The sequence below is a fragment of the Pseudophryne corroboree genome, chromosome 1, assembly GCF_028390025.1.
Source record: "Pseudophryne corroboree isolate aPseCor3 chromosome 1, aPseCor3.hap2, whole genome shotgun sequence".
Classification (NCBI taxonomy): Eukaryota; Metazoa; Chordata; class Amphibia; order Anura; family Myobatrachidae; genus Pseudophryne; species Pseudophryne corroboree.
Genome location: NC_086444.1, coordinates 340,702,890 through 340,716,180, shown reverse-complemented (window position 1 = coordinate 340,716,180; position 13,291 = coordinate 340,702,890). Strand labels below are relative to the sequence as shown.

Here is a 13,291-nt window from a genome sequence, read left to right as displayed (position 1 = left end):
GCACTACATATTTTTGCATGGATTTGAGAATAATATCATTATAGTGGGTGCAACGGTCACCACCACTTTCTCCAGTCATTTGCTTGTGGGCAGATCCCATGAATTTGTGCAGGACGGGACAGGACGGAAAACTGGTGCTCCGTTTACATGAGGACAATTTACATGTGGACAAATAGGCATGGTGACTTGTGATTTCACAGAAAAAAAACAAAAACAGTATCAACAAATATAAGAACACCTAAATAAATATATTGATCTTAGAAGTGTAGAATTTTTTTGTACCATACGCGGGCCCATTTTAGGACGGTATCCTAAAAAGCAGTGGATTTAGTGGGAAGGATTTGCATATTTAGGGCAAGGGTGTGCGGTGCAGTCCAGCTTCATAAATATAAATTATAGTCAACTTAAAATGACATGAACAAACTCTTTCATATCGTTAAAACACAGAAGAAATGTTTTATTGTTCACAAAATTTTTATTTTTTTAGCACTTTAATACAGAAACAAGTTATATACAAATATACACAGGGGCAGCTGCTGGTCACTGATGTGAAGTAGGGATTAATAATCTTCAAAATTCCAGCTGTTGCTGTGCTATATACCCTAGGACAGTAAGTGTAATTGTAGATGCTGCCAATTGATTGGTTGCCCATCATGGAAAATTCCAGCCAAAGCCTTGATGAGTATCGTCAAATTAATTTAGCAACAGCTGACTGGAAAAGGTCAATAAAAAATTGACCAATTGTAAGTTTGATTTCACATGGAAATCAGGTGAAATTACTGCATAAAAAGGGATAACACAGACCATCCCGGTTCTTCATCTGTAACTCTGGGTATTTCTCCTATTAATATGGAATGGAGAGAAGATATCAGGAGGTTCCGGTACGCATATTTTTGGAGGCTGCCAGCATTGCCCTTACTTTGACCATGAGATCCTAGAAAAGAGAAGAAAAAAATTTACTTTTTTTTTTTCATAATGCATTTTTCCTTAAATGTTCCCTAGCAGGGGGGTTCTCAACTCCAGGCAAGTATCACCAACAAGTCATGTTTTCTCATTTCCTTAAACCATGCACAGATGAGCTAACCTATTTTGCTGGGTCAGTAATTATCCCACCTACTGCCACAGACCGAAATCATTAAAATATAGCCTTGCGAGGATTGAGAACCACTAGACTATATTCACACACTAAGGGAGGTATTCAAATGATATATCACGCCCAATCTCCTTTCTAAACTGATCCCCGTTATTGTGCATAGTAATCAGGTTTAAGCGCGTAAAGGGTTGGGTGCCTCGCTACTTCGGGTTTAGGGAGCTGAAATAATGACACCACGCCCCTGAAGGCAGACACAGAACGGGTGTGAAAAGGGGTGAAAAGAATTGAATACCGCCCTAAGTATGCATAAGGCCACATATAGCAATAATCTAAGTGCCTAATCAGGAGGTCAAATGACTGAATTAGCCACTTTTCAACTGTGTTTTATTTTGGTGTTACTGCATTTGTTATATGGCATTTGTCAGCTTGTTCTTGGTTTCTGAATCCAAGCCAAAACGACGACTAGAAGCTGCTTACGCAGTACTAAGTATGGGAACCTTTGTTACAAGGAATAGTTGATGAAAGGACATAATGAAAAAAGATTAACAGCCACAGCGTATTAAATATGAAGCAAATTAATTGTTGGCGTAATTCTCTTCTGTCTCCTTTAGGCACAGGAATTATTAGCTCACACAAGAGATTGATATTAATTTTATAACTGCACTGTTTATCATGTGCATTCTCTGTTAAAAATTAAAGCTGAAATATAAACATTAAGAATAGGATACATTCTACAATATATCAGGTCAGTTTTAACAAAATAATTAATAAAAAAAAAGAAATAGTTGAAATACTAACAAAGAATATTCTTTACTAGCATATTTCTACAGAATTCGCTATAGGATGCCATTAGTACTGCCAAGCATGAAAGTTGCTACCATTAGACATACTCTTAGCACTGCAGGGACTCGGAACCTCCCCGCTGGGACTTTGTCCACCTGACAGCAGCTAAGGTAGGCGAGAGACACAGGTACATGTCGCTGTCGGGCCTGGCCACAACTGCAACTATTGTCTCTACATTAACTTTTACTTTGTAAATCCCACAGGTATTATTTTATTGTCATTTTTCTGTATCCTAATTGCAGTAAGATCACATAAGATTATCCATGCTAACTCGAATCGAATACTTTCTCAGAATGCAGAGTAGTAAGTGGAAATGCAACATAAAATGGCTTTTTATGTTTTTTTCATACCTATAAACTGCAGGTTATGAAGGCACTTTCAAAGCCACCCGCATATAACAACCAAACAGCTGTTTCCAAGCCCAAGCACTCCAGCAGAAAAGAAAAAAAAAGTAGAACAAAACATGAAACCGCTTTACTTCACACACTTCTTGCAGCATTGCCCCAATAAGCCTGCCAACCCCACTCCTTTCCAGGCATACCGCTGGATGAGGGCACTGGGTAAACACCTACTGTTGCCATATACTAGGAATATGTGCAGAGACACATAAGGACAGGTGAATAAAAGGTGACAGGCATGGGAGGTTGTTCAGGGTAAAGCTGGGCTAACAGACTGTGTGGGCATGGTTGGTGGAGGGAAGTGAGGGGACAGAGCCAGGACCAGGTAATAAGATAAATGGCAGGCGGCACCATTAAATAAATTAATCTAAGAATCCCACAATGTTATAAAAGATATATATACACACACACACACACACACACACACAATTTATATATATATATATATATATATATATATATATATATATTTATTCTTTTAAGGCTCCATGTTCTATAGGAGAACATATTCCCACCAATTTGGTTTATCTAAATGGTATGATTTCTAGTAAATAAAAAAACCCAGAATGCTCGGGGACAAGAGATGTTCTATAACCCTTTATGCAACCGAGTAGAGCAAAGAGAACTGCACAAATCAAAGAAGGTTAGCGCAGCGGTGCCAACCATTCATAATGGACAGACAGGAGTATCTCTGACCTGTGTGCTTCACTGGTCACACTTTTACAGCTGGCCTACTGCAATACAGTAGCTGAATACAAACTCAACTATTATTCTGCCAGCTGCTCCTACAGGCGATTCCAACTAATTTAATAAGAGTCTTAAAAGGTTTTTTCTCTTTATCCGGCATAACTGAAATGTAGGCGGTATCGGGATTTAGTATTTGAAACACTGTCCTTTGATCACTGCAGCATTGCCTCTCATAATGACATGTATTGCTAGGATTCCCTCATGTCCCTTTCTTCCTATACACAGTATTTCTGCCCTGCTTTCCTGTGTTAATTACTCCTTCATTTAACCCCATGGCCTGTACTGACACTACCAATTAGGGTCTGATTTGTACTAGCGATCCTAACAATGGTGAGGTAGCTTAGTAGATCCAGATAAGTAAAGATGTTTCATACATCAATTACTAGTCATTACATACAAGTGAAATGTGAACCTGTGAAATTAACCCTTTCTTCTGCTGTTACATGCAGGAATGGCTTGAGTTCATATTGAAGCTAGACTGATAGTGGGCTACATACTATAATGTAGTTTGTCTTGATCTAGGGCAGAGATGGATTTCCTTCTAAATGAGATATCTATCTATCTATATATATATATATATATATATATATATATATATACACACACACACACACACATACACAATGCGGTGTGACCGGCACTCCACTTCACTCACTTGTAATGCCTGGGTGCCCGCCCCTGGAACAGCAATGGACCAAACATAGAAATAGACTGGTGGACGGCACTCCACGGACTTATCCAAGAATCCACACAGCTACACAAGCTTAATGACCATTAAGCTTGTGCAGCTGTGTGGATTCTTGTATATACACACACACACACACACACACACCTCTATCGGCTTACCATACTATCCCTTTAAACCGAGAAGCTAAAGAATTACACAGGTTCTGTGGCTGGCTGACTTCAACCCTGCGTGTCACCTGGTTTTAATTAGCCACAGAACCTGTGTAATCCATGAGTGTCCTGCAAGGGTCAGTGTGGTTAGTGTAACTTTTACCCATTCCACACATCGGCCCCGACCCTGGTAAAGAGGAGAGTCGAAGACCCAGGACTGTTTGCATTCAGATATACCAAAATACCGGTAAAGTGTGAAACAGGAAGATCTATTGCCAGTATGATAGACCTCATGAATTTATGTATGCATTTACATACACACTTTATATCCATCTATAAATCTAGATTACACATCACTGAAATAGTGTGCACTACATACAGATGTGTCCTCATACACCTTTCCCTTGTTGCTTGATTCGGCACAAAATGCTCAGCATGGCTAAAAACTTTCACCAAGAGTAGCATATCTTAAGAAAAATCACAAGGCATGGCTATGTCCCAGATTCCATTGCTTGGAGCTTAAAAGGTTTATGTGGACACATCTGTACAGGCTGAGTATCTCTTATCCAAAATCCCACATTTTTGGGTCCGCTACTGAAATAATGACATATATATTATATATTATGAGTATCTATAGATATATTATATAGATAGAAGAATAGGATTTTAATTACCTACCTTTACTCGTAGTCCGTAGAGGATGCTGGGGTCCATATTAGTACCATGGGGTATAGACGGGTCCACCAGGAGCCATTGGCACTTTAAGAGTTTAACAGTGAGGGCTGGCTCCTCCCTCTATGCCCCTCCTACCAGACTCAGTCTAGAAACTGTGCCCGAGGAGACGACATACTTCGAGAGAAGGAAATACACAGATAGTGGCGAGATTCATACCAGCTCACACAACAAGGCAAATCCGGCCAACATGCCGGAAAACACAGCAACAGCTGAAACAGTACTGAAACAGTAAAGAACGCAGAACTTACCTAGGAACCTAGCAGTACTGAACCAAACAACCACTACAGGATAAAGAAGCGCTGGGCGGGTGCCCAGCATCCTCTATGGACTACGAGAAAAGTATTTACCAGTAGATAATTAAAATCCTATTTTCTCTTACGTCCTAGAGGATGCTGGGGTCCATATTAGTACTATGGGGATGTACCAAAGCTCCCAGAACGGGAGGGAGAACGCGCAGGCTCCTGCAGAACTGCTTGACCAAACTTGAGGTCATCAGAGGCCAAAGTAACGAACTTGTAAAACTTAGCAAACGTGTTTGATCCAGACCAAGTAGCTGCTCGGCAAAGCTGTGCAGCCGAGACACCCCGGGCAGCCACCCAGGAAGAACCCACCTTACGAGTAGAGTGGACCTTCACAGATTTTCGACACGGCAATCCTGCCGTAGAATATGCATGCTGGATGGTGAACCTGACCCAGCGGGAAATCGACTGCTTAGAAGCAGGACACCCAATTTTCTTGGGATCATAGAGGACAAACAGAGAGTCAGATTTTCTGTGACGTGCCGTCCTCTTCACATAAATCTTCAAAGCCCTCATAACATCCAAGGCCTTTTGAAACAATTGAGGAGTCAGTAGCCACTGGCACCACAATAGGTTGGTTGATATGAAAAGCCGACACAACCTTAGAAAAGAACTGTTGACGAGTCCTGAGTTCCGCCCTATCTTCATGGAAGACCAGATAGGGACTTTTACAGGACAAAGCCCCCAATTCCGACACACAGGTCGAGCAGAAGCCAAGGCCAACAAAGTGACCGACTTCCACGTGAGAAACTTGATTTCAGCCTCCTGCAGAGGCTCAAACCAATCCGATTGCAGGAACTGCAACACCACATCAAGATCACATGGGGCCGTTGGCCCCACAAAAGGAGGCTGGATGTGCAGAACCCCTTTCAAAAAGGTCTGACCCTCAGGGAGGACAGACAATTGTTTCTGGAAGAAAATGGATAAGGCCGAAATCTGGACTTTGATGGAGCCCAATCTCAGGCCCATATCCACAACTGCTTACAGGAAAAGGAGAAACCGTCCAAGTTGAAACTCCACCGCAGGAAACTTCTTGGATTCACCCCAAGACACATACTTCTCCAAACACAATGGTAATGTTTAGATGTTACCCCCTTCCTCGCCTGTATCAGGGTAGGAATAACCTCACCTGGAATACCCTTCCGAGCTAAGATCTGGCGCTCAACCGCCATGCCGTCAAACATAGCCGTGGTAAGTCTTGATAAGCGAACGGCCCCTGTAGAAGATCCTCCCGAAGAGGCAGAGGCCTTGGATCTTCCAGTAGTAGATCCAGCAGATCAGCGTACCAAGCCCTCTTTGGCCAGTCTGGAGCAATGAGGATTGCCAGAACCTTTGTTCTTCTTACAAGTTGTAGAACTCTTGGGATAAGAGGTAGTGGAGGGAACACATACACTGACGTGAACACCCACGGTGTTACTAGTGCGTCCACCGCCACTGCCTGTGGGTCTCTCAACCTGGTACAGTACCTCCTCAGCTTCTTGTTGAGGCGGGAGGCCATCATGTCTATGTGAGGAACCCCCACCAACCGGTTACCTCCTTGAACACCTCCGGGTGGAGGCCCCATTCTCCTGGATGGAGATCGTATTTGCTGAGGAAGTCCGCTTCCCAGTTGTCTACTCCCGGAATGAAGATTGCTGACATCGTTACAGCGTGCCTTTCTGCCCAGAGAAGGATGCTTGTCAACTCTCACATTGCAGCCCTGCTCTTCGTTCCGCCTTGTCGGTTTATGTAGGCCACTGTGGTCATGACTGCACCTGAACAGCCCGATCCTGTAGGTGGTGTGCTGCTTGAAGAAGACCGTTGTATACCGCTCTCAGCTCTAGGATGTTTATTGGAAGAAGGGATTACTGACTTGACCACCTTCCTTGGAAGGTTTCCCCTTGAGCGACTGCTCCCCAACCTCTTAGACTTGCATCCATGGTTAGAAGGATCCATTCCTGAATTCCGAACCTTCGGCCCTCCAGAAGGTGAGGTAATTGCAGCCACCAGAGGAGTGAAATCCTGGCATTCGGAGACAGACGTATCCTCTGGTGCATGTGTAGGTGAGATCCCGACCGCTGGTCCAAGAGATCCAGTTGAAAGTAGCGAGCATGAAACCTTCCGTACTGGAGAGTCTCGTAGGAGGCAATCATCTTCCCCACAAGGCGGATGCACTGCTGAACAGACACCCTGGCAGGCTTCAAGACATCCCGAACCATGGTTTGAATCACCAACGCTTTCTCCACCGGTAGAAACACCCTCTGCACCTCCGTGTCGAGGATCATCCCCAGGAAAGACAGCCTCCTTGTCGGCTCCAGATGAGGCTTTGGAAGGTTCAGAATCCAACCGTGCTCCTTGAGCAGATGCGTCGTGAAAGCAATAGATCTTAAGAACTTCTCCTTGGACGATGCCTTGATCAACAGATCGTCCAGATACGGAATTATGTTCACCCCCTGCTTGCGGAGGAGAACCATCATCTCTGCCATCACCTTGGTGAAGACCCTCAGTGCCGTGGAGTGACCGAATGGCAGTGCCTGAAATTGATAGTGATCGTCTAACAGTGCAAACCTGAGATAAGCCTGATGCGGTGACCAAATGGGAATGTGGAGGTACACATCCTTGATGTCCAGGGACACCAAGAACTCCCCCTCCGTCAGTCCTGAGATAACTGCCCTCAGAGACTCCATCATGAATTTGAAGTTCCTGAGATAAGGATTCAAAGATTTCAAGTTCAGAATTGGCCTTACTGAACCATCCGGCTTCAGAACCACAAAAAGGTTTGAATAGTAACCTTTGGTCAACTGATGAGGTGGAACTGGAACAATGACCTCAGACATCAATTTTCGGATAGCGTCCAGTAGAATAGCTCTGTCTGCCGACAAGCCTGATTTGAAGAATCTGTGAGGTGGGAGAGTTTGAAACTCCAGCCTGTACCCCCGCGACACAATATCTTGTATCCAGGGGCCCAGGCCATACGACACCCAGACGTGGCTGAAATGCCGGAGTCTTGCTCCCACCTGACCTTCCTCCAGGCTTTGCGGTCCACCGTCATGCTGAGGACTTTGAGGTCCTGGGAACCTGCGGGAGCAGGCTTTTTGGATTTGGCATGACCACCTCTAAAGAAGGTGTGAGAGGGCTTGTTCTTTCTAGGCCTAGTGGGCCGAAAGGACTGTGACGTGTTGGGAGTAAAAGGTTTCTTCGTAGCTGGTGCAGTTGAGGGGAGAAAAAGAGACTTACCCGCTGTAGCCGTGGCAATCCACGCATCCAGCGCCTCCCCAAACAGAGCCTGACCTGTAAAGGGTAGGCTCTCCACACTTTTCTTGGATTCTGCGTCCGCAGACCATTGGTGCAGCCAGAGACCCCTGCGAGCCGAGACCGACATGGAGGAGATCCCCGCAGCCATGGAACCCAGATCCTTCATGGATTCTACCAGGAACCCTGCAGAATCCTGTATGTTACGTAAAAATAAATCAACGTCACCTTTATCCATCGTAGTCAAGTCCTCCTGCAGAGTGATTGACCACTTTGCTATATGTTTTGAAATCCATGCACAGGCAATAGTAGGCCACAGTATAGCCCCTGAAGTCGTGTATATGTATTTGAGCGTAGCATCCACTTTTGCGATCTGCCGGGTCTTTCAACGCGGTAGATACCGGGACTGGTAAGACCACCTGTTTTGACAGCCTAGAGATACAGGCGTCAACTATAGGTGGAGACTCCCATTTTTTTCTATCATCTTCCAGGAAGGGAAAAGCAACCAGAACCCTTTTAGGGATCTGGAATTTTTTCTCCGGGTTTTCCCAGGCTTTTTCAAATATAGCATTTAATTCCTTAGATGCCGGGAAGGTGAGAGGGGCTTTCTTACTGTCTATGAAAAAGGCCTCCTCAACCTGCTCAGGAGGTGTGTCAGAAATATGTAACACATCCCGCATGGCCTCAATCATCAACTGCACCCCCTTAGCAAGTGATGCCAACCCCCTCGACACATCCCCATCACCGTCTGCTGTGTCAGAATTGGTATCCGTGTCATCCTGCATAATCTGGGCAAGAGCACGTTTGTGAGAATGTACCACAGGGGGCCCCGGGGGAGCAGTATCGGACCATACTGCCATAGAGGACTGCAATATCCGAGTAGCATGCTCAGTCCTTGCAACCCTTTCAGAAATCTGAGAAATAGCCCCCCTAAGAGAGGTTAACCCCTCCGGTTCTCTAGCTGGGATCTGCGCTACAACAGTGCAATCCTGATTATAAAAGATGGGATCTTCCTGAGAAGATAAATCCTCTGCAGCATATGAGACAGAGTCTCTAGACAAGTTTGCTTGTACACCCCACATACACACAGGGTAGGGTACAGGGCAGACAGAGTTCCCCCCCAAGAATGGCAGAGAGACACAGAGATTGGAGCCAACCCACACACAGCGCTATATAGGTATAGGGAGACCCTTAACCAGCGCTGACTGTGTCCCTTAATAGGTGACACAGACTTTACACAGCTTCACCTCCCTTCTACAACCCCCTGGTACCATAGATAGCTGGAGGTGCTCTGGAGGGACTGCTCTTCCACAGGCAGCGTGTCTGCAGGCAGGAAAATAGCGATGAACGCTGCTGGGTCCGCTCTGAGGAGACACTGCTCCCCCTTAATGGCGCTGTCTTCCCGCTCTTCCTAGATTATACTGGCCTGAGGATTTTGTGCTAGCTGAGATCCGCGGACCCAGACAGGCTTTCTGGTCAGTGTAAGGTTAAGGCGCTGGCTCAGGGCGCCCCTCACAGCGCCGCACCTAAGTACCGCTGAGCTCCCCGGAGCACAGTTAGTACTGCGCTCCTACCCTGTAGCCGCCATCTTCACATCGGCTCCATACTTGTTAGGGAGCCGATGACTCACTCGCCACACTTCAGCTCTGTAAGGGGGTGGCGGCATGCTGCTGGGGTGAGCGTTCCCCTGCGGCGGGGAGCGATCTATCCCCTCTGGAGCTCAGCGTCCAGTCAGCGGAGACCGTGGCTCAGACCCCGCAGGGCGGACACTGCTCCTCCCATCAGTCCCTCGATGCAGGGAGGCTGTTGCCAGCAGCCTCCCTGTAAAAAAACAAACTTTTCTAAAGAAGCTCTGTAGAGCTCCCCTAACTGTGACCCGCTCCTCCAGGCACATTTTCTAAACTGAGTCTGGTAGGAGGGGCATAGAGGGAGGAGCCAACCCACACTCTTAAACTCTTAAAGTGCCAATGGCTCCTGGTAGACCCGTCTATACCCCATGGTACTAATGTGGACCCCAGCATCCTCTAGGACGTAAGAGAAATATAATATACATGTGTCATTATCTCAGTAGGGGAACCAAAAATGTGTGATTTTGAATTTTGGATAAGGGATACTCAACCTGTATAACTAAAGTGTGAATGGTTCTTCTTAGCTATATCATCATCAGCAATCATAAGCGGACACCTCTTCAGGGACTGCCCTGTCCCAGTCATCTTCTGAGTCCTGCATTGTGCAGTATATGCCCCTGTGATGTTCTATGAAATAGCAAGAACCAGTCTTTAGCTGATGGATGCGGACATGTTTTCACAGCTGCACACAATACAAGCAGTGCTGAGATACTCAGAGTAAAGAAGGCTTCATTAATAGGGCCGTATGTCCAACCCTGAATCCCATAATAAATGCAAAAAATAATTTAGTGCTAGATAGTTTCACTTTAAAGTAATACTCGTTACAAACTTTCATGGCTTGGTACTGTGCAGTCTTGTGTACTAAGTACTGATAGAGTAGACCATTGGAAACAAAGATGATTACAGAGACTGTTAGAGATCGCAGAGCACCCAAACACTGCATGTAATATTACCTGAGTTATTTTGGACTGTACTGAAGAGACAATTTCTGATGTAATACGGCAATCTTTGTCCTGGGTGCATTCCCTGCAAATAGACAGGTACCAATTACACTGAGATCACCACAGAAATGTCACTGGAATTGATATATTACTGGAGAAACACATGCCAGGGAGTAGTGGATATGCCCAGTTGAAGAAAAAGTCATAGTACAATAAAATATTCAAGCGGTATTAAGAGAGTGATCTAGCACTTTGGACCTTAAAGACAATGCGCACTAAATGGTATTTTAATACATATCCCCCAACTGGTAAGTTGATTTGCAAGTAGTATTGATTTTTCTATTGCCTTATGGCTGCAGCAGTGATGGCTGTTCCACGATTGTGACTTTATTGGAGCATATTTGCAGCTGGAAAAAAACTGTTAGAGCTTAAAATGTATTCTCTCAATGAATAAAAATGCCAAATTTAAGAATCTAACGCCAGGTCCTCGAGATCTACCAACAGTTCATGTTTTCCAGGCCTCCTGGAGCTCTGTAGAATTGTCAGCTAGGAATGAATGCAGCACATCTTAATTAGTAATGACTACACCTGTGCACCAGCTAGGTGGTCTGGAAAATGTGAACTGTTGGTAGATCTCGAGGACCGGTTTGGCCAGCCCTGATCTAAGGTATAAAATGTGCGACTCCAGCAGTGTGACAGGCTCTCAGTGGTTTACACTGTTTTACATTTTGTCATACAGTAGTATTTCTTCTAGTGATTTTCTCGGGATACGGTCGTTAGGTCGACAGTCATTAGGTCGACCACTATAGGTCGACATGAATAAGATCGACAGGGACACTAGGTCAACATGGTCGTTAGGTCGACAGGTCGACAGGTCGACATGAGTTTTTCACATTTGTAAAAATTTTTGGACTTTTTCATTAGGTCGACCTATAGTGGGCGACCTAATGACTGTCGACTTAAGCTGGGTCGACCCAACGACCCATACCCATTTTTTCTGTCAAATTGCTATCCTCAGAATTATCCCAGCAATCCATGCTTCACAATCACTACAGTAATATCCTGACATGAAATCACTGATTTGTATGGAATAGTATTTAACAACAAAATTGCTTTGATTAAAATGCTGATATTCCCCAGTGTGTGTGAGAATCAAATTTATTGAGGTCGAGTCACCTGTGCCCAAGCTTGGTTATCCATAAAACGTGGACCATTAGGGTGCCTTGAAAACCATGTTTAGGAACATGTGCTTTAAGTGTATTATAATGCTGCAGCAACATCATTGATTATCCATGGATAACTGACATTTTAATAAAAAATTACAAAATAAAAGAAATTAAACTCATTAATAGTTTGTATTAACGAAATCAATTGTTATTCAATGTAGCTAGACCCACAGTTCTTTTCTACAACGGTTTCAGGGAACGTAGTCAAGTACAGTATATCACTCTCATCCTCATATATAAAGCCCTCTACTACTCCTCCTCACCATACATCTCCCCGCTCATATTTGTCCTCTCCTCCTTTGATCACCTCCTCACCTCTTTCGCAAATATTTTACCTGTTGTGCCCTCATTCTCTACTCCAGGGGTCAGGGAACTTTGCATATATACTGATTATCATTGTTTATATAGCATTCCTGAGATACTGTGTGTGTGTGTGTGTGTGTGTGTGTGTGTGTGTGTGTGTGTGTGTGTGTGTGTGTATATATATATATATATATATATATTTTATTTATTATGTTCGCCATGAATGGGTTAATTAACACATTAACACTTTCTCCCCAAAACACTAGGATGAATGTAAGAAAGATGGATGAGGGGGTGGGGGGGGGGGGGGGAGGGAGGGGCACAACTTTTAGGAGACAGATGGTCACATCCTCACCTCAGTAATGTCTGTGGGAATTTCCCACTGTTATGTGGGCCACTGTCTGATCCTGCAGAACTCCGTCAGCGGTCAGCCACAGAACACTTCAAGTTCTGTGTGTGTGGGTTGGCAGGCCGCGGGCGGGAGGACAGGATAGCGCAGGACAGGCGGGCATGAGCGAACACGGTGTGATGTCAGCATGTCACATCCCGAGCCGGCCAGTGCTGGACGGGGCTGTGTCTCGGCAGCGCAACTGTCCATTACCCCCAGGAATTTCATTTTTACCCCATTTGGGCTCCACTCCCTCGCAGGTCAGAATCTCAACCAGTCTCTTCAACTATGAACATGCCCTAAGGACAACAACCTAGGGCACTTGCAAGGGTACCATGGGGTGGCAGTCCAGGACCAAAACAAATCTTTAGTCAATGTTATTGCCAACCACTATCACTGGTTTTGACAATCATAAAATGTGTGGACAAGCAGAAGTGCAAACACTGTCCACCACTACATAACTGAACCTAAAGGTGTGCACACACGGTGAGATCCTTGCTATGGCCGATTTTGACTATGCTATTTCCCTTGAACTCCCCGGAGCCCAGCACCACCGATTTTGACTAACTTTTCTTGAGATATGGACTATGTGTGCTTACAATTTTGGCTTATGTGAGATGTA

The 13,291-nt window shown here is 44.9% G+C and overlaps 1 protein-coding gene across 3 annotated transcripts in view; it reads right to left on the bottom strand.

The window, feature by feature from the left end:
• Positions 1-455: 455 nt before the first annotated feature.
• Positions 456-13,291, bottom strand: part of SFSWAP (splicing factor SWAP) — a 323,193-nt gene continuing 310,357 nt past the window's right edge. For all 3 annotated transcript variants that reach the window (XM_063964653.1, XM_063964654.1, XM_063964655.1), the window contains 2 exons: positions 10,765-10,837; positions 456-934 (listed from right to left, as the gene is read on the bottom strand). In XM_063964653.1, coding sequence (XP_063820723.1) covers positions 869-934; positions 10,765-10,837 — 139 coding nt within the window. In that variant the 3' untranslated portion in view covers positions 456-868. The remainder of the gene's footprint in view (positions 935-10,764; positions 10,838-13,291) is intronic.